This window comes from Crocuta crocuta, unplaced genomic scaffold, assembly GCF_008692635.1.
Source record: "Crocuta crocuta isolate KB4526 unplaced genomic scaffold, BGI_CrCroc_1.0 scaffold271, whole genome shotgun sequence".
Classification (NCBI taxonomy): Eukaryota; Metazoa; Chordata; class Mammalia; order Carnivora; family Hyaenidae; genus Crocuta; species Crocuta crocuta.
The window spans coordinates 4933303-4960156 of NW_027527824.1; the positions used below are offsets into that span (position 1 = coordinate 4933303).

General features: G+C 49.5%; 2 protein-coding genes and 1 long non-coding RNA gene across 4 annotated transcripts; all 3 read right to left on the reverse strand.

Moving 5' to 3' along the window:
* Positions 1-5381: 5381 nt before the first annotated feature.
* On the reverse strand, positions 5382-8552 carry FOXR1 (forkhead box R1). Its single transcript, XM_077777815.1, has 6 exons — positions 8489-8552; positions 8199-8273; positions 7842-8098; positions 7380-7606; positions 5861-6099; positions 5382-5431 (listed from the first exon to the last, which is right to left on the reverse strand). Exons 1-6 carry the CDS (start codon positions 8550-8552, stop codon positions 5403-5405), a joined length of 891 nt encoding a protein of 296 aa, XP_077633941.1. The 3' UTR covers positions 5382-5402.
* Positions 8553-21553: 13001 nt separating this feature from the next.
* Positions 21554-23568, reverse strand: UPK2 (uroplakin 2). Its single transcript, XM_077778109.1, is given in 4 exon segments — positions 21554-22063; positions 22492-22630; positions 22817-22952; positions 23315-23568. Coding segments are annotated over 4 exon segments (555 nt in total). The 5' UTR covers positions 23393-23568; the 3' UTR covers positions 21554-21861.
* Positions 23569-23721: 153 nt separating this feature from the next.
* LOC144243073 (uncharacterized) lies at positions 23722-25791 on the reverse strand. Of its 2 annotated transcripts, XR_013338531.1 has the most exons (4): positions 25589-25791; positions 25148-25251; positions 24773-24849; positions 23722-23956 (listed from the first exon to the last, which is right to left on the reverse strand). It is a non-coding gene; the product is annotated as an uncharacterized LOC144243073 (long non-coding RNA). The 2 variants fall into 2 exon arrangements; XR_013338530.1 differs by lacking the exon at positions 25589-25791 and having other exon boundaries at positions 25148-25291.
* Positions 25792-26854: the final 1063 nt, after the last annotated feature.

Sequence of the window (26854 nt, forward strand, 5' to 3'; positions counted from 1 at the left end):
CTTACATGGCTGAAATCCCCAGGCTGCAATCTCTACCTAAGTGCAGCCCCCAAAAAACATGAGGCCCAGCTCAGACCTTACTTATACAATGTGCCTGCGGCGCCTGGGGGCTCAGTCGGTTAAGCGTCCAACTTCAGCTCAGGTCATGATCTCATGGTTTGTGGGTTCGAGCCCCACGCCGGGCTCTGTGCTGACAGCCAGTTCTGAGCCTGGAGCCTGTTTCAGATTCTGTGTCTCCCTCTCTCTCTCTGACCCTCCCCTGCTCACGCTGTCTTTCTCTCTCTCTCTCTCACAAATAAACATTTTATAATTTTTGAAAAAAAAATAAACACTTAAAAAAAGTTTTATACTGTGCCAGACAGGGAGCACCTGGGTGGCTCAGTCGTTTAAGTGACCGACCCTTGATTTTGGCTCAGGTCATGATCTCACAGTTTGTGAGTTCAAGTCCAGTTTCTGGCTCTGTACTGACAGCATGGAGCCTACTTAGGATTCTTTCTCTCCCTCTTTCTCTACCCCTCCCCTACTTGCTCTCTCTTAAAATAAACTTTAAAAGAAGATAAGGAAAAGAACGTGCCACACAGAACTAGCATAGAGTCCCAAATTTCCCTTAGATTTGTTACCAGTACTGATGCATTTACCTGGATGGGCCATCATGTCTGTAGGTGGATATTCAGTTAACTATACATAATTCAGGCCCAGAAAGTAGCCAGACTCTCCTTCAGATCTTGACTTCCTCTTTGAGCTTCCCTTTAGATTCAGGCCTCTGTCAGATGTGACTCATTTTGAAGACCCTGTAATACTCAATTCCTTGACCTTCCATCATTTCCCTGGGAGGGTCAGTCCCAGACCTTGTCTGCCCAAAATTGCTCCTTCTCTGAATTCAAACTCTGTAGTTATATTCCAACCACCACCCTCCTTCCTCCTACATGACCTTACCTTCCATCTTGTCTTTAACGTCAGGAAGATCTTCCATTCTTGAAGATGATTACTCTTATCCATTCACTCCGGAAACTATTCAGTATCTACCAGCTACTTTGGTCTAGGTTTTCAAAGTGTGGCCTCGAGGTCAGCAAGAGCAGATCCCAGAAGCTTGTTAGAAATGAAGTCTTGGACCCATCACAGATGTACTGAATCAGGAACTCTGGAGTGGGGCCCAGTAGGCTGCAGTTTAATGAGTCCTTCAGGTGATTCTGATGATCAATCAAATTTGAAAATTACTGCTCTAGGGGCACCTGGGTGGCTCACTTGGTTAAGTGTCTGACTTTGGCTCAGGTCACGGTCTCGCCGTTCATGGGTGTGAGCCCCGTGTTGGGCTCAGTGCTGATGGTTCAGAGCCTGGAGCCTGCTTGAGATTCTGTGTCCCACTCTCTCTGCCCCTCCCCTGCTCTCTCTCTCTCTCTCAAAAATAAACATTTTTAAAAAATTAAAAAAAATTACTGGTCTAGGTCTTAGGTCCTCTTGGCTTCGCTCCACCCACTGGATCTCAGAACTATTTCCACTACACTTTCGTGGCAACCTGTTATTGACCTTCCAAAACCTCTCCTTTCATCAAACCCCAAATGCAGATCAACCCAGCCATCCGTTTCCCTCATTTGTTCCAAAGCTGCCTAGAGTAGTCGATGTTATTTCGCCTTCTACTACCTTCTTAGCCCTCTGCAATTTTGCTTTTGAAGGCATCTCCCTAAAGTTCTCCACTACCGGTGTTCAGTTGCCCACTGAACTTGTGTGAAATGGAACTCAACATCTTCCACTTCAGAACATCCTCTTTTCTTTTTTTTTTTTTTTTAACTTTTTAAGCATTTATTCATTTTTCAGAGGCGGGGCTCTGAGCTGTCAGCACAGAGCCTGAGGTGGGGCTCGAACCCACAGCAGTGAGATCATGACCTGAGCTGAAATCGGATGCTTAACTGGCTGAGCCACCCAGGAGACCCAGAACATCCCATATTTTCATCCTTCCACCAAATAGTGCCAAGCTAAAGCCTGGGGTTTGGGGCAGGGTTATCCTGACACTTGCTTTTACCCGGTCCCCATATCCATCCCACACAAGTTGCCTGATTGGATTTCTCAGATTTTTAAATTTTTAATTATTTTTTTTACTGTTTATTTTTGAAACAGAGAGAGAGAGAGAGTGTGTGTGAGTAGGGGAGGGCCAGAGAGGGAGACACAGAATCCGAAGCAGGCTGCAGGCTGTCAGCACAGAGCCTGAGACGGGGTTTGAACCCATGAACTGTGAGATCATAACCTGAGCTGAAGTCTGGTGCTTAACTGACTGAGCCACCCAGGAACCCCTCTGAGATTTCTTTTTAAGTTTATCCATTTATTTTGAGAGAGAGAGAGAGAATGTCCCAAGAGGATCCATGCTAATAGCCCCAATGCTAGGCTCAGTCTCATGAAGTGGGAGACCATGACCTAAGCCAAAATCAAGAGTGGGGATGCTTAACCGACTGAGCTAGCCAAGTGCCCGGGGATTTCTGAGATGTTTAAAGCCTGTTCTCTATTTTTTTACTCCTAGAGCATACCTTGTTTCAATTCCCTTGCTCTCTCATCTGGATTCATATAAAATCGAACTGGTTTCCAAGTGTCTGGTCAATTTCAGCTCCATTTATCCTCTAGACACTGGTTTTAAGAAAGTCTCTAAAATGACTCTCTGGATTGGAGCACCTGGGTGGCTCAGTGACTTAAATGTCTGATTCTTGATTTTGGCTCAGGTCATGATCTCATAGTTCGTGGGTTCAAGCCCCGCATCAGGCTCTGCACTGACAGTGCACCTACACATGTCTGTCCTGTCTTTTCCTTGGAACAGATCACTTTCCCTTCCCACTGCATCGCTGCTCCTCTGCACCTCCCAGCCTCCACCTCCACCTCAGAGAAGCATCAGCAGCTACCCGCAGAGCAGCAGAGCACGGCTGGCTTTGGGACAAGTACTACCTATTGTTTTTCTAGACCTGGGGAAAGACTCAGTGCTAACTCCTCCCATGAGAATTCTTCCGTAGCTCCTCTAAACAGAGCTCATTGCTGCTACCTGTGCTTCCAGAGAATATGGAGTCGGCCAGTTAGAGAAGTCACTTGTGGCAAATCATGCATTCTTTTTTTTTTTATGTTCATTTTTTTTGAGGTGGGGGAGGAGCAGAGAAAGAGAGAAACAGAATCCCAAGTAGCTCTAGGCTCTGAGCTGTCAGCACAGAGCCCAATGTGGGGCTCAAACTCAGGAACCACAAGATCATGACCTGAGCTGAAGTCGGCCACTTAACCGACTGAGCCACCCAGGTGCCCTATGCTTTTTTTTTTNTCTGAAATAGGCTCCAGGCTCTGAGCTAGCAGTCAGCACAGAGCCCGACGCGGGGCTCGAACCCACGAACCGCGAGATCATGACCTAAGCGAAAGTCGGACGCTTAACCGACTAAGCCACCCAGGCGCCCCATCCCATAAGTTTATTTTTTAAAGTTCATTAGAGAGAGCGAGCAGGGGAGGAGAAGAGAGAGAGGGAGAGAGAGAATCCCAAGCAAGCTCTGTACTGTCAGCACAGAGCCCGATATGGGGCTCAATCTCATGAACCACAAGATCATGACCTGACCTGAAATCAAGAGTCGGATGCTTAACAACTGAACCACCCAGGTGCCCCACAAATAGCGCATTCTTACTGCCTTACAGGCCCCACGCTAGGCTTTGGGGGGTTGGACATAAACAGGATTTATTCCAGCGTCCTCACTGGTTGTCAGTGTCACTGTGGGTAAGTGCCTCTGGGCAGGGACTTTATTTTATACGTTGCTTGGTTCAGTGGTTCTCTCTCTCATCAGCCTTAACAGCCTAGGAATAGAGCAAACATTTTGTGGACCGTCTTTACCACCTTGAAATGAATCTTACTGATAAAATAACTGACATACACGTGTGGTTTTAAAAAGATCAATATAACACTTTAACTGTACTATAACAGAAAAATAAAGGGAAATTGTATTCCAATGGATAAATTATATTTGAAAATATGGAGATAGTTGGAAATGTATATATACTTACAGTGAAGAGTTTAGATTTAAGGGCTGATATTCATATGACCATGGCAAATAGGTTTTCTTTATGGCGGCTGCCTGGATGTAATAAATATTTGTTTATACATGTAGAATCCCCATGAGTGCCGCAGACACAAACACAATCTGATATGGGCATGTGGTATTGGTGACTTAAATACCAGCGCAGCTTTGCTGTCAGTGAAGCGATTTACTGAAATGGCAAACAACTCTTGGGAAACGTCCAAACCAAAAAAAGCACAATCATCCTTCGTTTTACATAACAGTTGCATTCCTGGAAAGTTCAGCGTAACTTAAAATGGTGCCACAAATACTTTCTGCTTAGGTCTAACACCCAGTTAGGTTCTGGGCTCATCTCATTGCCAGTGGCCTGGGGTAGAAGGGCCAGTTTTTCAAGGTCAAAGACTGCCTCCTGCACTGAGGATAGCTTGATGCCCTGGGTTCTGAGGGTGGAGCCCTGTTTCTGTGCGAATCTCCTGGGGGGAGAGGGGAGAGCGGGAGAGGGAATGAGAAAGGTCATTCCAGCCCTGAGGGAAATTCAGTACTGCCTTCCAGCACGGTCTGAATGTCTGGGGCATCCTGATGCAGCTTTAAACTTCATTCCTTTCTCCCTCATTCGCAGGCGTCTCCGTCTTCCCCTGGGACCCGAGGCTGGCACCTGGCCCTGCCCTGGACACCCTTCCTGCCACCGGGAAATCGACAGCAGCCCAGCTGGGACCTGAAGCTTCTAAGGGCTTCTAATCCACTGGTGCTGTGGCCTCTGCTGAGCTGTGGTGGAGACAAACAGCACGGGGGTGGTACCCCATCTTGCCTCCAAGCTGCCACCCCTGGCTCCCACCCCTCCCACACTCAAAACGATTANGGGAGCGGGCTCAGCCTGATCAGCCCCTTTCCCGAAGAAGTCTTTCCTCTCGCCCTTCTCACTGCTCCTTCTTGGCCCCCTGGGAAGGTTTGCCTTTCCTTCAACTGCCCCACAAGTGATGTGTTTCCTTAGGCTTCTCTCCACTGTCCCCAGCTGATCGCGTCCCCTCTGTAAGCAGGCGGTGCTTCTTTGGGCCTTTGGCAGGGCGGGCTGCTATAGGCTGGCATCTCCCAAGACTATCCAGAAAAATGAGAATCGCTCCAGGCTCCTGAACGGGGTTGAGTATTTTCGTCCTTTGAGGAAAGAGGTGTATGGGCTCCCTTGGCGGCATGCCAGGCACCCGCCCTATTGCGTCTGGCGCATCCGTCAGCTCTATTGGGCAGCCCATTTCCAGCCTGAGAGCCGACCTCCACCTCCACCCCGTCCCCACCCTCAGAGACCACACACACACACACACACACCAGGCTGCTGCAGGGAACTTTAATAAGGGATGGGCTGACTCCTGCTTCTCAGATTTAAAGGTCAAAGAGGAAGGGCATCACATCTGTAAGAAAAGAAGAGAGTCAACAGGGTCGATCTGCCCTTTGCAGCTGCTGTTCCCTCAGCCTGGACCACATCACAGCAGATGACCTATTTTCCCCTCGAGGTCCAAATGCCACCAGGTCTCCAGAAAAAGAAGAAAGCCTCCTTTGCACGTCACGGCTCATACCATGCATCTCTCACTGCGCGGCCACCATTTCCCTAGGCAGCGGGGCTGTGGGGCCCATTGCACCTCAGCTGTTTCTCCATCAGTCCCCCGGACCTCACGTACATGCCTGTGTGGCTGGGGTCCCACCGGGAGGCAGGTGCCATCCCAGGATCTCAGACCACTGCTATCCTCGCCCCTTCCCATGGAAGGTGTCCCCCCACCATGGTGTGACCTGGTTCCCTACCCACCGCCCCCCCCAGCCCCATGTGTGACAGGGCCTCACACCTGGCTGGCTCATGGACCGCCTGATGCTCTCCAGCCGGCTAGAGGCCAGGGCGCGGGCCTCCTCTGTGAAGCGGCGGTGTCCCTCCTCCGTCAGCTTCCAGAGGCAGGAGCGGGGCCGTGAGCCCGCCCCAACCTGCATGCTGACCGGCACTTTCTCAAAGCTGTCTCGGAAACAGAGGTTGTGACGGACGGTGTTCTTCCAGCCTTCAGGGGCCGTCCGGAAAAAGGGGAAATGCTGTCTGTGGACAGTGGGAGATGGTGAGGAAAGAGCTGGTTTCTTTGGGAGATGCCCCATCTTGAGACCGTTCTCCTCCAGGCGCCAGGAGTCGCCCCCCTCCCCCAGAGGCGAAGGAGGGCAGGCTGGCCTGGAACAGCTCTGCTGACAGAGCACACGGCAAAGCCTGACCTAGGGTGTGGCTTGTGCCAACCCTTATTTATTTTTTTTTAATTTTAGAGAGAGCGAGAGAGTGAGCGAGGGATGGGGGTAGAGGGAGAGAGAGAATCCCAAGCAGATTCCATGCTGAGCACAGAACCTAACATGGGGCTTGAGTCCAAGACCCTGGGATCATGACCTGAGCCGAAGAGCCGGATGCCCAACCGACTGAGCCACCCAGGATGCCCCGCTAACCCTCGTCTTTTAAAACCAGTTTATTGCTCCCATTCTGAGGCTCATTGTCCTGCTTCCCTCCGAGGGCTCAAGACTGTGGCTTGTGGGGCGCCTGGGTGGCTTAGTCGGTTAAGCGTCCGACTTTCGCTTAGGTCATGATCTCGCGGTTCGTGGGTTCGAGCCCCGCGTCGGGCTCTGTGCTGACTGCCAGCTCAGAGCCTGGAGCCTATTTCGGAGTCTGTGTCTCCCTCTCTCTCTGACCCTCCCCTGCTCACGCTGTCTCTCTCTCTCCTAGAAATGAAAAAAAAAAAAAAATACTGTGACTTGTGACATGAATGGAGCAGAATCAAGCCAACTAATGCCCCTAAGAGGAATCCTGGTCAAGGAAGGACACCACTTGCGGGGTAACATTCTGAGACTCTCCTGCTAGAGGGAAAGGGTCTGAGAACCCCCTCACACTCACGTGTACGTGACTGTCAAAGCTAAATGTAAATCCCTGGGGGAGCGGGGACCTGTGCCTGGCAGTCCGGCCAAAGGGAAAGGAAGCATGCGAGAAACTGTTGGGGAAATCAGATTTTCTACTGGATGATCTTGACAGGGAAGATGGAAGAATTTCTGACCCAGGTGAATCTATGTTTTAAAGGACTAAGATATAAAACGGTTGGCGTTTTTTAGATGTGAGGGGGGCGGGGGTGGATGTCTTCCCTAACACAGGATACGTGGACACCCCGCCGGGGACAGCGCAGTACCAGTGTCTGGGGAAGGAGGCCTGGGAACACGCTCATCCTTTCAGACCCAGATGGGGGAACTGAGGCAGCAGCCCAGGGCAGGGGGCAGCTTGGGAGGTATCAGACCGAAGGCCCTGACCCCCACCTGTCCCATCCTTACAGGCCCCCCCGCCGTGGCACATACCGAGTGAAACTGTAGATCTGCTGCACGTTGAGGCCACACGGGGCACTGTTTCTTAATGCCAGGGCAATTAGGTGGAAGTAATTGAGAGGGGGCCGGGACCAGAGCCTCCTCTCCTGGCTGCTGGCTTGCCGAAGCCTCCGACTTTGGAGGGGGGCCCTTTTGTGAGGGGACGGGAGAGCCATAGAGGTGCTGTCATCCTGGTCCTCGGCCTCCTCCTCTTCTGTGAGCTAGAGGAGCACAGAGTAGGAACTGGTCCTAACTCTGCGGCCTCTACTCCAGGGGCGCGGCGGCAGGGAGGCCGCTGCCTGCCGTCTGGGCTTCTCCCCAACCCAAGGGCACAGCTCATTTCTGGACCCATTAACCCTTGGTGATCCCGAAGGAAACAGAGCTCGCTGACTGCATCATCCCTACACCCACCCTGCCTACAGCGCAAGTCCAGCCCACGCCCCCAGAAATTCCTACCTCCCAGCTGCCCGGGGGAGAGGCAAACCACTTCTGAGGGGGCGACTGCTCGCTGGAGGGCGAGGACGGTGGCAGTGACTCCACTGCTGTGGACTCGGAGCAGCTGGCAGAGTCTTCCTCTTTTGGGGCTGGCTCAGGGGAGGGGGGTGTGCCTGGGAGATCCTCCCCCTTATGAGGTTCTGGGACCCCCAGCTTTCCGGGGGGATACACAATGTTGGGGTTCACCCACATCCACAGGTTGGGCTCAACAGCTGGGCCTGTGCAGAGAAAAAGGGGATGGTGTGCCATGGCTCCCTGGCTTTGAGGTCCTGCCCCGGCCGCATGACCGTGCCAGGGAGCCCGCGCCCCCCTACTCACCATCCTTATCAGAGCTGGGTGTTTTTCCCACAGGTACTTTTGGTGGCTCAACTATTCGAAGTCTATATCTGGCAACTGGCAAAAAGAAAGACAGAAGAGGGTCAAAATGTCCTAGGATTTCCACTGTGGCCCCAGGGTCCTGTCCCAGGTGGCTGGGGGCCCTCCCCAGGGCGTTATGACACCGTATCCGACCTCTCTGACCTTGATCCACATACAGGGTCCCTGAGCCATCTCATGAATGCCTGTGGCCTCAGCCACTATCTGTCAACTTAGGGTTCCCAAATCTTTACCTCCGGCCCGGACGACTCTGCTTGCCAGGAAGCACCACTGGCCCTGGGAGGTCTTAACTTGCATAACCCGCAGGTATTTCAGACTTAACATTCCTGCAACTAAACTCCATCTTCCTGCTCTTGCCCCTGTATTCCTCGTCTCAGCAAGTGGCACCACCATCTAACCCGTGGCTTAGGTCAGGAATGTGGACGTATTCTTGATTTCTCTTTCCCGTCCAGCCACAGCCAGTTAATCCCCAAGTCCAGCCATAACCCAGAAGAGTCTGTTTATCTGCTTTTCTCTAAAATTAAAAAAAAAGTTTTTTAACATTTATTCATTTTTTTTTTAATGTTTTTATTTATTTCTAGGAGAGAGAGAGAGAGAGAGACAGCGTGAGCAGGGGAGGGTCAGAGAGAGAGGGAGTCACAGACGGAAACAGGCTCCAGGCTCTGAGCTGGCAGTCAGCACAGAGCCCGACGCGGGGCCCGAACCCACGAACCGCGAGATCATGACCTAAGCGCAAGTCGGACGCTTAACTGACTAAGCCACCCAGGCGCCCCAACATTTATTCATTTTTTGAGAGACAGAGCATGAATGCGGGAAGGACAGAGAGAGAGGGAGACACAGAACCCAAAGCAGGCTCCAGGCTCCAAGCTGTCAGCACAGAGCCTGATGTGGGGCTCTTGGGGCTCGAACTCACGGACTGTGAGATCATGACCTGAGCCAAAGTTGGACCCCTTAACGACTGAGCCACCCAGGCGCCCCTATCTGCTTTTCTCTAACTTAATCCTATTGCAGTTGGAGAATCCTCCTAAAATATTAATCCCATCTTGTCACCTTTCTGCTTAAACAGTTTTGATGGCTTTCCATGACGTTTGGGCCAAACTGATGTTCCTTGGGATAGTCTACAAGGCCCTGGCTCCTCATCAGTGTTGGGTCCTTCCTCCCAGGCTCTCCATGTCTCCAACAGACCACAGTCTAGATCCTGGGCCTCCCCATAAACTATTGTGTCTCTGCCAGATACGCTCTTCCCTCTTCCTGCTGCCCTAGTTAATTGCTATTCACTCATCATGTCTCTGTTGAAACATGTTTCTAAAGCGGCCCTTCTCTGCCTGTCCAAACACTTCCCTAACACACATTTTACCCTAATTACTTTGCTTAGAGCCCGTCTCCAGGACTGTCTTTTTCACTGCCTGGCACATGGGAGGAGCTCAGCTTAACTGGATGAATGAATAACGGATGGGCTAAGAGTCAATCATATGTTGTCACTCACATGTGGATCCTGAGAAACTTAACAGAAGACCATGGGGGAAAGGAAGGGGGAAAATATTAGTTACAAACAGAGAGGGAGGGAGACAAACCATAAGAGACTCTTTAATACAGAGAACAACCTGAGGGTTGATTGGGAGAGTAGGGGAGAGGGGGAAATGGGTGATGGGCATCGAGGAGGGCACTTGTTGGGATGGGCACTGGGTGTTGTATGTAAGCAAGGAACCACAGGAATCTACCCCCAAAACCAAGAACATACTGTACACACTGTATGTTAGCCAGTTTGGTAATAAATTATATTTTTAGAAGTATAAATAAATAAAATCATTTGCGAAAAATTAAAAAACAATTCTGTAGGAGAAAATTCAGAGCAGCTCCAATTGTATTCGCCAAAAACTAGAAATGACTCAAATGTGCTTCAGCGGGTGAACTGTAAACAAACTGTGGTGCCTCTGTGCCATGGGATGCTAAATAATAAAAAGGAACAGTTATTAAAAATAAAAGAGTAAATCAAATGGATATTAGAGCTATCTGTTTGGCAGTATGCTGGCTCCTTGGGGTCACTGGCAACTATTTCCATCCCCTCTACCCCACCCAAGGACCACTTGAGTGTCATCATTTTGCAGTCAAATCTAGGTTTTTGTCTGGAAAATTATTATATACTTCTTAAATTTTTTAAAAAAATTTTTATTTATTTCTGAGAGAGACAGCGTGAGCAGGGGAGGGTCAGAGAGAGAGGGAGATACAGAATCTAAAACAGGCTCCAGGCTCTGAGCTGCCAGTCAGCACAGAGCCTGACGTGGGGCTCGAACCCACGAACTATGAGATCATGCCCTGAGCCAAAGTCGAACACTTAACTGACTGAGCCACCCAGGCGCCCCAATGATTATATACTTATTAGAGTGCTCAGTAATTAGAAAGGATGTCCATTACATTGCTAACAACGTTCAATAATTATTTGAAAAGAGGAAAAAGTAGAAAGAGCTAGAGAGAAGGGAATATAAGGTCAGAAAGAAAGGGATGTAAAGTCGGAAAGAAAAAGGCAAAACTAGCATTATTTATAGAAAAAAATGTTAAGATAGAAACCATACAAAATCAAGACAGATTATCAGAATCAATAAGAGTGCAGAAAGTTTGTTGGATATAAGAACAGATACTAATCAACACTAACCCAGACCAGCATGAAGAAACCGGAAAATATAAGTTTGTTTTTTTAAAAAAAGGTATTATTTGCAGTAGCAACCAAAATTATAAAGTATGTAGGAGTTAACCCATCAAAGAATGAACTAGACCTTCATGATTCAGGCAGGGATCCCTGAATTACTAACAAGATGCTCTCGGACTTACTAGTAATAAGAACACAATAAAATAATGAGATAACACTTTACATCATACTGACAAGAAATATAAAAACAGATAATACGGAGTGTTGGCAAGGACTCAGGGAACTAGAATCCTTTCTCACACTGTAGATCTCAAGAGCAGCTGGTGCTATCACAGTGAAGGGCTGATTACCACCCATTAGGGTCTACGGGTGGGTGTGTCTATTCAAGTCAATGGGGGAATTTACATGCTAATCTTCTTTGGTACAATCACTTGGGTGTAGATATTGATTAATCTATTTAATAAACAAATTAAAAATTTTAAATTTATTTATTTATTTTGAGGGAGAGAGAAAGAGAGAGCAAGTGGGATAGGGGTAGAGAGGGGAGAGAGAATCCCAAGCACTATCAGTGCAGAGACCAATGTGGTGCTTAAACTCACAAACCGTGAGATCATGACCTGAGCCAAAATCAAGAATCAGATGCTTAACTGACTGAGCCACCCAGATGCCCCGACTTAATAAACAAAGAAAAAAAAAAATTTCACCTATCTTTCCAGATAACTCCCTCCCCACTCCAACTATCCTTGGATACCATGATATCACCAATCCATTGACCTATGGCTTTGGAGTACTCTTTGGTAGAGCTGGATTTAATCAGGGTGGTGGTTTGGCCAAGCAAATACTCCAAAGCCAGAGAGGTTCAAAGGAATTGAGGCGTATGCAAAGAGAAAGCATGTTTGACCATGGGATTCCAGGTAAATTAAAGAAGGGAAAACATCCAGGGATTGAGAGCAGTAAAAGGGTGACATCAGCCGGTTGGTGATCTCAGTGAGATCAAAGGAGAGTGCCTCTGTCCATCTGTCTCCCTCCCTAGCACAGGGGCTCTCCAGCCTTCTCACGGATAATGTTCCAACCAATCCCTCCTCTATTTCCTGTTATTTGTGAGTGTGTATCTACTGGATCACTCTTATTAGCACTCAAATATGATGTTAATTTTCTCATCTTATTGAAAAGACCTTCTTTTGCCCCGGTTTTCTGTGCCAGGCCACTGCCCTCTGTTTTTGCTTTTCTGTGAGGCAGAACTCCTCAAAAGAACTACCTGTTCCTTCTGACTCCACGTCCCCTCCTTCCACCCTTAAACCTTTGCCAATCAGGCTTTCATCTCCACCACCCCATCATCATCATGGTCACCAATGATGTCGGCTTTGCTAAACCCAACTGTCCGTCTACCTCACACCTGACCTCACACGGGTAGTCCTCTCACCTGACCACTCCTTCCGCGACCCACTTTTTTCACTTGTTTCCAGGAGACCACGGCCTCTTGGTTTTGATTCTCAATGGTCATTTCCTTAGTTTTGGCTGCTTATCTCTCTCCTCTCTGGTATCTTTACAATGGCGTGTCCCCAGGGCTCATGTTTGGTCCTTCTCTATCCTCACCCCTTAAATGCCACCCACATACCAAAGACTCTCAAAATATACCTCTCTCCAGTACTCTAGACTTAAACATCTATCTGCTCACTCAACTTTTTTGCTTGGAAATCTAAAAAGTATCTCACACTCAGCAGGCCCTGAACAGAATTCCTGATCTTCTTCCCTAAACCTATCCTTCTAGAAGCTTCCCCCATCTCAGTACTCCATCCTGTCACTGGATCAGCCAAAAACTTTGGAGGAGTTGTCCTTTCTCTTTCATACACTTCACGTCAGATCCATCAGCAAACCCAGCTGGCTCTGCCTTCTCGACACCGCCCTGATGGGCGAGCCTACCCCCATTTCTGGTCTGGATTCCAGCAGTAGCCTTCTGGTCTGCTGGCTTCTTCTCCCTACATTTACAATGTACTCTNATCAGATCCATCAGCAAACCCAGCTGGCTCTGCCTTCTCTGCCACCGCCCTGATGGGCGAGCCTACCCCCATTTCTGGTCTGGATTCCAGCAGTAGCCTTCTGGTCTGCTGGCTTCTTCTCCCTACATTTACAATGTACTCTCGACACAGCAGCCACGGTGATCTTTTCAGAGTATAAATCATGCAGCATTGGGTTACATAATTTGCAGAGCCCAGTGCGAAGTGAAAATGAGGGGTTCCTCGTTCAAAAATTATCTCAAGACAGTGACAGCAGAGCAGGCAACGACATGGGTCACACCTCCATCACACACTCGGGAAGCCCGAATCATGGCACTCCTCTGCTCAAAACCTTTCAACCTCCAAGTCAACCGCGAAGTGCCTAAAGTGGAAGATGGGCACATCTCCATCTCTGCTCCACATCCTCTGAACCTCCCTCCATATTTACTTTCATCCAGCTTCAGTGGCCTCTTTCCTGTGCCTCAAACACTCCAGGCATACTCCTTCCTTAGGACCTTTGCCCTGGCTGTTTCTTCTGCCTGGGACATTTTTCCTTTAAATACCCTTCAACTCTCTGCTCCAATGTCAGGTTCCCAAGGAAGCCCAACTCGGTGGCTGTCACCACCTCCCCACATTCCTGAGCCCTCTTACTCTTTTCGCCATCTCGGTTATGACTTATACTATAGACATGTCTTTATGTGGATTGTCTGCCCCCCGTAGAACATAAGCTCCATGTAGACTTGTCTGTTCTGTTCATTATGTATGACGAGTGTCTAGAACACTGCCTGGCAAATGAGAGGTGCTCGGTAAGTTTTTCTTCATCAACGAAGATACAGGAATTCACCAGCATTCTCTGGCGGCAGAGAGCTGGAGGCAATCCGGAAGAACTAAAATGCAAAAGGTAGTCTATGCAGATAAGAGTACCACCCAGCCGTCAGGACTAAGGAACCAGACCTTCATGCAGCAACCTGAGTAGCTCTCAAAAACAATGCGAGTACCCAGAAAAAAGCAATGAGCGTTAAGTAAATGAACGTCATCTATAAGCATAAAATAACGTTAAACCGTTTTCAAAATAAACCTATCTAAAGCCATTAAATCGCTTAGGGTAGATACACGGGAGTGTGGGAGGTGACGGGAGGCGGGGAGGGGGTGGCGGTGGGNGGGCAAGGGGATCATCCAAGGACCTTGTCTGACCAGATGGCAATAATGGACCACGAACGTCGGAGGTGATCGCCTCCACTCTCTGCCCTTGAGGCCCAAAGAAAAAATCATTTTCTGAAAGACCACAACGGTCAACCATCCGTTTAGCAAATATCCAGCACCTCTAGGTGTCAGCCAATGTACTAAAGGGGGTGGCGGTGGGGGTAGGGCCTCGAACAAAACTGATAACCTTTTCAAAACAGAACGAGTAAAATGTTGGTGGTGTGCCCAATGGCGATAGGCATCATGGGAAAAGGGCTGAGGCGAGGCTGAGGCGAGGCCTAGAAGGTTCTGGGACCGGGCTGACGGTGGGGTGGAGGTGGGGGCTCTGAGGGAGGCGGTGTNAGGTGAAGGCCAGGAAGGACTCGTTGCCCATGTCCCAGTCCAGCAAGCCCGGGACCCGGCCATGGAGGCTGGCCCAGAGGTCGAGGTGCTGGAGTTTCAGGTCCACCTTCAGGGAGAGGAGAGGTCGCCCGGCAGCGGGTGGGAGAGTCTGAGACACTGAGGCTGAGGGCCTCGCACCACTTCCTTAATTCCCACGGGCGGGCGGGCTCCGGTCGAGTTACTTAGCGCCAGCTCAGGTGTGGAGAGTCCCCAATTTGACGCCTTTAATCGCCTCTGGCCTCCACCCGGTACTCGGTACTCGTACTCGCGGCGACGTCTCTCCTAAACCCCCTTCGCTTTCACTGGGGGGCTTGGGGACCCTGGGGGTCCAGCAGGGAGGGATCCCAGGCCCTCTTCCCGCTCTGCCTTTGCACAAAGCTCTTCCTGTGTTTAGTAAGTTTCTCTACCACTTAAGTAGGATCTAATAGCTACTTTCTTGACATTCTGATAGATTTTATAGCTTATCTAAGATCTCATCCATAGTACCTATGGAGATAGGTTTGGATGGTGGTTTTGTTTTGTTTTTTAAGTCTGGTTTTTAATCATTTCAAATTTACAGAAAAACCCCAAGAATAGTATAAAAAATTCCTGTATACCTAAATCCTATAGTCCACCAATGACACTCATTATCAACATTTTATCACATTAAAATTTTTTCTTTCCAGATAGAAGACATCGATTCCCCCCGCCCCCCCCACACTATTTCAGAGTAATTTACAGACATAATGCCCCTTTCCCTAGAAATACTTCAGTGTGTATTTCCTAAACACAGGGATACTAGAATATATAACCAGAAATGAGAACATAATCAAAATCAGGAAATTGAACATTGACTCAATACTATATTTAACATACAGATTCTATTCAAATTTCACTAATTGTCCCAATGATGTCCTTTATATTAATTACTTCTCTGGTCTAGGATCGAATTCAGGATCACGTAGGGCATTTCTTCGTCATTGTCCCTTTAGTTGTCTTTTGATCTGGAACCGTTTCTCAGCCTTTTAATAGTTCATAACATTTACATGTTGGGAAGAGTATAAGCTATTTGTTTTGTAGAATGTCCCTTGGTTTAGGTTTGTCTGATGTTTCCTCATAATTGGACTTGCACATTTTTGGCAGGAACACCACACGAGTGATGTTGAATGATGTTTCTTTCTCTCTCGGTACCGCACATCAAGAGCCACATGGTGTCAGTTTATCTCATTATTACTGACGTTAACTTCAATCACTTGGTTTAGTGGTATCCACCAGATTTCTCTATGGTAGTTACCTTTTTTTTTCTACTTTGTAATTGGTAAGTAATTTGTGGGGAGATACTTTGATCTAAAATCCTGTTCCTCAAAGAAAAACGAAAGATTAAAAATAAAGTAAAAATGAATAAAATTCTGTTCCTCATCAAGTTTGGTCCCTTTAAGTCCAGTATCTATTTATGATTCTTGCCTGAATCAATTATTACTATGATGAGTGTAAAATGATTTTTCTTTTTTTAATGTTTATTTATTGGGTGGGGAGGGGCAGAGAGAGAGAATCCCAAGTAGGCTCCTCAGTGTCAGTATAGAGCCCGATGCAGGGATCCATCTCGTGAACAATGAGATCATGACCTGAGATGAAATCAAGAGTCAGATGCTTAACCAAATGAGCCATCCAGGAGCCCCTAAAATCATTTTTCTAAATCTATCACTCCTTTCCCATTTATTTAGTTGACATTCTATTGTAAGGAAGAGCTTTTCCATATCTCATATATTTTTAAAAAATATTTTATTTTAGGGGAACCTGGGTGGCTCATTTGGTTAAGTGTCCAACTTCAGCTCAGGTCATGATCTCACGGTTTGTGGGTTCAAGCCCTGCGCTGGGCTCTGTGCTGACAGCTCAGAGACTGGAGCCTGCTTCCTATTCTGTGTCTACTTCCCTCTCTGCCCCTTCCCTGCTCACACTCTGTCTGTCTGTCTCTCTCTCAAAAATAAATAAACATTAGGGGCGCCTGGGTGGCTTAGTCGGTTAAGTGTCTNCATTAAAAATTTTTAAAAATTTGATTTAATTTTTATTGAGTTTTTTAACTCCAACAGGTAAAGATTTTATTTAATTTTAATTTTTTTTTTTTAGGAGAGAGAAAGCATGAGCGGGGAGAGGAACAGGGGGGAGAGAGAGAGACTATTAAGCAGGCATTCCATGCTCAACAACAAGCCCAGCGAGGGGCTTGATCCCACAACCCGTGGGATCATGACCTGGGCTGAAATCAAGAGTCAGACATTCAACTGACTGAGCCACCCAGGTGCCCCTAAAGATTTTATTTTTTAAGTAATCTCTACACCCAGCATGGGGCTCGAACTTAACAACCCTGAGATCAGGAGCTGCATGCTCCACTGACTGAGCCGACCAGGTGCCCCCTTATCTCATATTTGTTTGTTTATTGTCAGTATGGACCCAAAGGATTCTTAAAGTGGATTATTTCTAATTATTAATTATAGCAATTTATTATCTAATTATTATAAAATTCTGCTATTTTATATGGTGAATTATAATTCATTAATATCATTATTTATTTTAATCCTCAAATTGTTACAGATTTTTCCAGTGAGAGCCTCCTTTGTTTCCTCTGTTCCTGAAACTTTGAGAGTACCTGGCATATAGGAGACCCTCAATAAATGTTTTAACTACATTGAAAACAACAGCTCCCCTTTTAAAAATTTGCGGGGACTCTACCTTTAATGCCAATAATAGTAATTTTAATGATAATTTCCCTAATTATTCAAATAATACCTGTTCTGGGTATCTGGATGGCTCAGTCAGTAGAACATTGACTATTGACCTTGGGGTTGTGAGTTCAAACCCCACACTGGATGTGGAAATTACTTTTTGTATTTTATTTAATTATTTTTAAAGGCTATTTATTTATTTAATTTTTTTTTAAATGTTTATTTTAGGGGCACCTGGGTGGCTCAGTCGGTTAAGTGTCCGACTTCGGCTCAGTTCATATTGTTCGGGGGTTCGAGCCCCACATCAGGCTCTGTGCTGACAGCTAGCTCAGAGCCTGGAGCCTGCTTCAGATTCTGTATCTCCCTCTCTCTCTGCCCCTTCCCTGCTCTCCCTCTCTGTCTCTTTCAAATAAACATTAAAAATAGTAAATAATAATTTTTAAAAATAATTTAAAAAATACATGTTCAATGCAGAAAACTTGGGAGTATAGAAAACTNCTTTTCAATTTAGTCTACCATTTAAGAATGTTTATATCATACAAATCATATATCTGATAAAGAATTAATATCCAGAATATATAAACAATCACAACCTACAGGGGTGCCTGGGTGGCTCAGTCAGTTAAGCGTCTGACTTCAGCTCAGGTCATGATCTCACAGTCCATGAGTTCAAGCCCCATGTCAGACTCTGTGCTGATAGCTCAGAGCCTGGAGCCTGCTTTAGATTCTGTGTCTCCCTCTCTCTGCTCCTCCCCTGCTCACATTGTCTGTCTCTCTCAAAAATAAAATAAAATAAAAACACTTAAAAAAAAAAAAGAACCACAACTCACACACACAGACAATTTAAAACTGGTCAAAGAAGTTGAACAGACATTTCTCTAGAGAAGATAGACAAATTTCCAATAGCCATGTGAAAAGATTCTCGACATTATGGAAATGCAAATTAAAAACAGGGGGGCGCCTGGGTGGCTCAGTCGGTTAAGCATCTGACTTCGGCTCAGGTCATGATCTCACGGTTCGTGGGTTCGAGCCCCGCATCCGTCTCTGTGCTGACAGCTCAGAGCCTGGAGCCTGCTTCGGATTCTGTGTCTCCCTCTCTCTTTGCCCCTCCCCTGCTCACGCCATCTCCCTCTCTCCCTCACAAATAAATAAAACATTTTAAAATAAATAAATAAAAACAATGAAGTACTACTTCCCATCCATTAGGATGGCTATTTTAAAAACAAACAAATAAAACAAGAAAATAATAAGTGTGGATGAGGAGGTGGAGAAATTAGAACACTTGTGCATTGCTGGTAAGAATGTACAATGGTACAGTCCCATGGAAAAAAGTATAGCGGTTTCTCAAAAAATTAAACGAATCACCATATGACCCAGCCATCCCACTTCTGGGTATCTCTCCAAAAGAACTGAAAGCACGGACTTGAACAGATACCTGTGCACCTATGTACCAGCATTGTTCACAAGAACTAACAGGTGAAAACCCAAATACCCATCGGCCTGTGAATGGATAAACAAAATGCGGTCTTATACATACGTTGGAATATTATTTAGCCTTAAAAATGAGGGGCGCCTGGGTGGCTTAGTCGGTTAAGCGTCCGACTTTCGCTCAGGTCATGATCTCGCGGTTCGTGGGTTCGAGCCCCGCGTCGGGCTCTGTGCTGACTGCCAGCTCAGAGCCTGGAGCCTGTTTCGGTCTGTGACTCCCTCTCTCTCTGACCCTCCCCTGCTCACGCTGTCTCTGTCTCTCTCTCTCTCCTAGAAATAAATAAAACATAAAAAAAAAAAGAATAAAACTCTGACACAGGCTACAATGTGCCTGGACCTTGAAAACATAATGCGAAGTGAAACAAACCAGGCACAAAAGGGCAAATTGTGTGTGGCTCCACTTTTATGAGATATCTAGAACAACCAAATTCACAGACACAGAAGGTAGCACGGTGGTTGATAAGGGTGGGGGAGGAGGCGATGGGGAATTATTGTTTAGTGGATACAGAATTTCTCTTTGGGGTAAGGAAAAAGTTCTGGGGATGCATAGTGGTGGTGGCTGCACAACACTGTGAATGTATTTCATGCTGCTGAACTGAACACTTAGAAATGGTTAATATAGGCGCACTGTGGTGGCTCAGGTGGTTGAATGTCTGACTCTTGCTTTTGGCTCAGGTTATGATCTCACGGTTCATGGGATCGAGCCCTGCGTCAGGCTCTGTGCTGACAGCTCGGAGCCGGCTTAGGATTCTCTCTCTCCCTCTCTGCCCCTCCCTGACTTGTGCACCCGTATGCACGTGTGCACACTCTCTCTCTCTCTCTCTCAAAATAAATAAAGATTTAAGAAAACGGTTTAAATAGTTAATTTCATGTCATGTATATTTTATCACAAGTTTGAAAATGTTTATATCAGTAAGTTCCAAGCTTTGCTGTGTATTCCAAACTTTTAAGATCTCCTGAGGATCTAGAAAAAAAAAATACTAATACCTGCCTCCTATACCTGTTATGCTGATCCCGGTAATGGGTATGGCCTAGGCATTCGGGTTTTTAAAACCTACCTCCTAGATGATTCCAGTGGGCAGTTTGACTCCCAGTCTGATGCTCTTCCCCCAGCATGGGAAGGTTGGGCTCCCAAAGCCCTCTTGGCTGATGCAGCGAAGGTGGGAAAACACAGCCAAACTATTCTCTCTGCGGGGCACATCTTCTCTGCCTGTCTCTCCTGACTAAGCCCAGCTCCATTAGGCCCACCTGAACAAAGAAGGGCTCCAGTGCTCATTTCCTCTCTCATTTCCCATTGCTCTTACCAACATTTTTTTTTTTTTTGAGAGAGAGAGAGAAAGAGAGGGGGTGCTCACGGTGCCCGCGCACAAGCTGGGGAGAGAGAGAGAGAATCTTAAGCAGGCGCCACACTCATGCAGAGCCTAACATGGGGCTCGATCCCACGACCCTGAGATCATGACCTAAGCCCAAATCAAGAATCAGACACTCAACTGACTGAGCCACCCAGGCGCCCCAGCACTTCTCACATTTTTAATCTATTTACTTGTTCACGTTCTTGAGAATCTGAGTCTTGCATTGAGTTCCCTGTAAACACCATGAGGGTGGAACAAGGTCCTTCTGCGTTTTATTCTTAGCACTTCTAGCAGCACCTGGCACATAATAAATGCTCAGTTAATGTTTGTGGGATGAATAAACACTGTTGCTCTTCTCTTCCATGGCCTCCCTCTCCCAGGCTTTTGTGTTACTTTAGGAAGGGGTCATTAAGGCCATTGTGCCAGCATCTTCTAGCTCTGTGTGGTTTTTTTATTGTTTTCACAGAATTTTTAGCCCTTGCCCAGTCCCCACCTTCTCTTAGGAGCTTGATCATTCGTTCATCTGTTCACTGATCCAACAAATATTTACCGAGTACTTACTATGCCCCAGGTATTGTGGAGCAAAGGTACTTTGGGAACAAAATGACTGCTGTCGTGGAACACACAGTCTGGTTGCGGACACAACTGAAGAATCACATAAACATTAATGATAAACCATAGCGATGCTATGAAAGACAGGATAGGGGAACCCAGCCTAATGGGGGCTTAGAAGTCAGGGGTTTTCCTGGAGAAGGTGAGCCACCTGTGCACATAAGGATGGAATGGGAATGGGGGGAGTCAGAAAGGCAAGCCAGGCGTGTGGTACAGTCTGTGCAAAGGCCCTGAGGCAAGAGGGAACACAGGATACTGGAGGGAACACGGTGAGAACTGAGGGGCAGTGAGGGGAGAGATCAGAGCTGGTCTTGAAGGTCACCTTAAAGAGTCAATGCGAAGGTCACTGATCCTCATAAGGGTGGTGTGTTGGAAAGGGGAACACGCCCGCCCTTTTCCCTCCATTACCAGACTGCACCATCCTTGCCCTCCCGTACCCAGGCTTCTTCCATTTCTGCTCCGTCTTCCTAGGGCCCCTTTAGACTGCCCGCCACTTCTCCCACCCCCCAGCACCCTGTCTGGGGTCTCACCCTGGTGGCCCTCTCTTCTCTCCCCTGTCAGAGCCTGCACTCCCGTACCCAACACTTCCCTTTGCTCCAACACCCCAAGACCCTCAGCCTCTAGACTCCCCCACGCGGCGCAGCACGCTCTGGTTGGGTGGCCCGCGGTGGAGGGGGCAAAATCCACAGTCCTCAGGAGCTCTGAGGACTCTTGACTCCTGGCATCTAATGCTCCCCCCCTTACCTGCGTCCTGAGAGGAGCAACTCTAGGTTGTTCTAGGGGGGCAGGGAGGGGGGCTGGGAGCCTGATGCAGGGATTCGGTTCCGCCCAGGTGGAGCGCAGGAAAGGAAACACAGCAGAGGTGGCATCAGACTTTACTGTGGAGCCTTCCGTCACTGGGGGGGGGAGNAGGGGGAGAGATTAAAGAGGTGAAGTGGAAGGCGCATCCATTCTGACACAAGTGGGGTGAGGGGGTTATAGGGAGTGTGGGGAGAAGGTGAGGCTCTGGGGAAAAGGGGAGGGGCAGAGGGAGGAAAGGGCTCCAGTGAGAGGGGGCAGGGAAGGGAGGTGAAGGCACCCAAAGAACCAAAGCCTCCTGGTTGAGGCCTGGGAGCAGGCAGCCTTTTCAGGAGAGAAGGCAGGCACAGAGGGCAAAGTGAGGGCTGGGGGAATGGAGAGCAGACCTTCCCGGACCTTCCGGAGGCCTGCTGCCTGGTGAGGGCCTCCTCACTTTCGGGCGCCCAGTGCCAGGGCGACGATGAAGCCCACGACCAGCAGGAACATGGCGACAGAGAGCAGCACTGTGATGACCACCATGCCCCCCGTCCGGGCCATGCCCAGCCCAATGGATTCCATCTTCCTCCCTGTCAGAAGACAGAGCGGGGGGGGCGACTTTGTGGGCAGGAGGAGCCCCTCTCCTGGCCCGAGGCTTTCTGTCTCATCCAGACATCCTTCGTCCATTCATTCATCCAGCCGGCCAGCGGGTCCACACATCCGTCGCGCAAGCATCCATGAAGCATCTCCTACGTTGGTCACCGAGGGTGCAGAAATTAAGTGGCCACAATCCCTACCCGCCTTTAATTTACGAGAACCTTTAGTCTATGAGATGAGTCGACAGGCACTTGAAATGCCAGGAGGATACAGGTATGCCAAGAAGCTAAGGGGGCACAGGGAGGGGCAGCCGGGGGTGGGNGCCCTCCTCCGGGAGGCCCGTTCCGGACGCCTCAGGCTGTATCCTCACTTCTTCCCCCAAACTGACCTTATCGCCTCCCACCAAATAAATGTTAAGGACTCAGCTTCTCTTCCTGTCCCCACTGCCCCCCTCGTAGGTGCCCCAGGCCTGGATCTGGTACCTACTAGTATCTGGTCCCGGGCACGAGGTTTGTCACCTGGTAGGCACTGAGCCGGGTGACGGTGAAGCCAGCCCCACTGTCCACCACACTCACCAGCTCCCGGCGCCCGCGGCACGGAGGCACCACGAAGCTGGACTTCACCACTGGGGAGGAAATCGGGGGTGAAGTCGGGGTCATGTTTCTGGAGGCCCCAAAGAGAAGGGGCAGCAGGGTATGGGTGGCCCGGGAGAAGGGTCTACACGGCGGCAGGGGTAGGAGAAGGGGCGCTGGTGGTGGCCTGGGTAGGGGTCTCCAGGGCCTAGGGGGCCACTTGGGAGGGGGTAGCAAACCTTTGCTGTCATTGGCTCTCCGGACCATCAGTGTGGCATTGCCCCCTGTGAGGTGACAGGGGGGCAGAGCAACCAGCAGGCTCTCTGTCAGCGCAGGGGACAGCAGACCAGAGACGCATGNCCATCAGATCTGGCCCTGACCCCTGGGGGCCATTTCTAAGGATGCAGTACCCCCCTTCGGTGCCACAGAACACAGGCCTTTGCCTGTGTGGCCGCCAGGTGGCAGGCTTGAGCCGCGGAAGCCGGGTCCTCCGCCGAGCGGCCAGATCCTGGGTGTCAGTAGGGGGCAGCGGCCAACCTTCCCCCAATCCCTAGCACCTCTCTGCCTCTTGGGTTTGGAGGAGGACCAGGAGTGTGCCCTGGGCTCAGTGACTGATGCCTGGTCACTGCCATCACCGGCCCCAACCCTCCAAATGGCCAGGCCAGCTCTGCTTTGCAAGCCCTGAAAGGCACCGTGCCTCCCCTCCCCACACCCGGCCAGAGAAGGCAGAGACCTGCAGTCCCCAGGGCCAGGACAGTCAGCAGCATCAGGATCAAGGGCAAGGCCCTGACCGGCAGCGGCAGCGGGGATGCCATAGCTGGGAGCTGGGACAGGTGCTGGCAGGCTGGGGCTTCCTGAAGCAAGTGCCGCCCGGCCCCCCAGGTGGCTGATTTTGTCTTGGGGTGGGAGTGGCTGCAGGGGAATCCTGTCCAACCTGCCCTTTGGGCCCTCCAGCCTCAGGGCAGGCCCCCAGACAGGTTTTTCAGGATGGGGAGCTGGCTCCCCGGTCAGAAGTGGGGTTGTTCTGGCTGGATCTTGATGCTGTGGAGGGGCAGGGTAAGGTGGGGGGGGCAGAAATCACCCCTTCCTCTGGGGCTCCCATGCGTTAGGGCCTGAGTATTCTTGCCCATGCGTGCACCTGGAGCATGGCCTGTGGAAGACTGGTCCCCTCAGGTGGTGGGAGTCTTCCCAGGAGCACAGCGAGTTCTGAGACTGCCCTGGTGTGCAAGGAAGGGAGAGCGACGCTGAGGGGCTCCTGATGGGGCCTCTCCACTGGGCGAGGATGGGAGGGAAACTGAGGCTGGTAGGAGGGGATGGGGGCAGCAGATGAGAGGGCTCCTCTTCGTAGTGGTGTCCACCGAGGCCCAGGTACTGCTGCCCTGGGAGAGGCGGAGGGGTGTGGGTGCCAGGGAGTGTGCGGGGCTTGATTCCTCTGGAGAGCGGAGAGCAGGGCCAAGGGACACTAGGGAAGACTTCCAGAGGGACTGGAGTGGTGGGCATCGACCCCGTCCAGCCTCAGCGGGCACAGCCAGCCTGGCTCAGCAACCGTTGTTGAACCGATTGAGAATAAAAAAGAGATGGGGCACCTGGGTGGCTTAGTCGCTTAAGTGTCTTTCACTTAGGTCATGATCTCGCGGTTCGTGGGTTCGAGCCCCGCGTCGGGCTCTGTGCTGACTGCCAGCTCAGAGCCTGGAGCCTGTTTCAGAGTCTGTGTCTCCCTCTCTCTCTGACCCTCCCCTGCTCACGCTGTCTCTCTCTCTCTCTCTCTCCTAGAAATAAATAAAACATTTAAAAAAAGAGAGAATAAAAAAGAGAGAGACGTGGTAGGAAAAAATGAAAAAGAGGGGCGCCTGGGTAGCTCAGTTGGCTGAGCTTCCGACTTCAGCTCAGGTCATGATCTCAGGGCCTGTGTCGCGTCAGGCTCTGTGCTGACAGCTCAGAGCCTGGAGCCTGCTTCAGATTCTGTGTCTCCTTCTCTCTCTGCCCCTTCCCCATTTGCGTTCTGTCTCTCAGTAATAAATAAATGTAAATATATATATATATTTATTTCAAAAAGAGAAGATAAAAAAGAGACACAACTCCTCTAATTGCATCTCCCAGCCCTGCACTTGATTAGACAGAAGGGGGAGTTATAAGCAGAAAGCAAGGAGGGGAAGTGCCCACTCTGGACACTGGGCGTGTGCCAACATGCTTACCCTTAAGCCACGGGGCTGCAGACGTCACAGGCTCCGTTTTTGCAGATATGGAAACTGAGACTCGGAGGGGAAGTCACCTGTGGGAAGTGGGATACTCCGTAAGGGAGGCCAGGAGATGTACAGAGAAGGTGCTGATGCAGGTCTCTGCACCATGAACCATCCTGTCTCCCCCAGGCCCAGAGAGGGGCCAGGCTCCTGTAAGGGAGGGAGGGCTCAGTGGGGGCCCCATCCTTACCCCTACGGTGGGAAAAAGGGTATGTTCAAAGCCTGGAGCGTGAGCAGGGGGTGAGGGTCAAGGTGGAACTCACAGACCCACACGAGGGGAGGAGGGTCTCAGACCAGCCCTTGTCCACACTGAATGTGCCTGTGACTCACCAGGGACCTTGTTAAGATGCAGTTTCTGATTCAGTGGGTCTGAGGTGAAGCCTGAAAGTCTACATTTTGAACGAGCTTCCAGGTTAACGGCGATTGATGCTAGTCTGAGAGGCCCAAACTTTGAACTGCCAGGTGCTTCATACTGTACCCTGTACACACACACACACACGCACGCGCACACACGCACACACTGGTGGAGGTCAGGGGCAGGTGTTTTTCCCTGGTCTTGCAGAACCGGGCTGCCTTGCGGTGAGGAACTGAATCCTGCTTTTTCTGTGCCTTGCCTTTTGCCCCTCTTTCCACCAGTCCCTACCATCATTCTACAGACTGAGAGAGGACTGTTTGCACATTGAGGAGAACTTCGGAGAGAGGGAAGAAGTAGGTGGTGGCATTCTAGGGTCAAGGGGGTCTTCCTGGTACTCCTCAGATCCCATCACTAACCCGGAAGGTATGTTCACGCTCGGGCTTGGGAGGCATCTCTTCCCATTTCACTCACAGACCAAGAAGCAGAAAGAAGAGGTTGGGTTTCTCGCGGGGTGGGTTGTGCTGGGTCCACCCCAAGCCCCCATCCCATCTGAAGTTATGAGTGGGACGGAGTGCAGTAGGGCAGGGCAGAGCTCTGACCAGATTTTTAAGGGATAAGAGGGCCCTGTGCCTTTAAGCTCTCCCTTCTCCCTCCTGCGCCCCCTCCCCTCCCCACCCCGGCCCTCCCCAGGTTTCTGGAGGAACTGAGAGTTGCGTCTTCTCCCTGCCCTGCCGAGCTGCTCACTGGCTGCTCCGGAGGCTGTGCTTTGCGGTCTCCATGGAAACCATTAGTTGCTAAGCAACTGGAGCATCATCTGTGCTGAGCTCTCGCATCTAATTATCCCATCGCAGCGGCGGCGGCCGAGAAGGGTTTGGGGAGCTGCGAGGAGGGGGGGAGGCCGAGCGCAGGAGCAAGAAGATAACTCTTTTAGCAGAGCAGATTCATTGACACACTGAAGTCATTTAAAGCCACAGCACCCCGTGCCTCTGGAGGGTGTCCTCATGGTCCGGAGTAAATGAACCAGGGCCACAAATGTCTGGAGTTTCTCTCTGGGACCCACCCCTTCTAGGCCGTCTCCCCCTTGGATTCTTGATTCTAAACTCATGCAAGTTTCCTCTTCTGCCTCCTTCCTTCCAGGCTCCCTACTCAAGTCAACAAAAACCTATTAAGAACCAGAACTGTGCTAGTTTCTGCCTTCAGGGAGCTTTTAACCTCTCTATTCTGCCTGGGCTAAAAGGTTAGCTCCTAAAGCGGACCTACTCTTTCGGAATTATGGTATTTTTTATTTTCGCTTGAAGTGTGGTAGATTTGCAGCCAGGGGACCTCAGATCAGAACCCAGGTCTGTCTGGTATGTCGATGCTTCTTGTTCCACAATGCCACCCTTCTGTCCACATGTCCGCTTGACTCCACGGGCGCGTGAGCCTCCGATGGGGACAATTGACCTGTTGATAGGTGATACCATGCAACTTTAGGTGAGTCATTCTGAACCTCAGTTTTCTCCCCTGTAAAATGGGAAGACTCATTCCTTCTCAATCATCTAGCAAGATATGACAGGTGTAAAAATGCTTTAAAATAAAGGTGCAGAAGGAATATTGGAGATCATTGTCATAGTCGGTGGGAGCCCTGGGGACTTGGGTTGAGAAGTAATACGCAGTGTTTACCAAATGCTGGTCTGATGGGA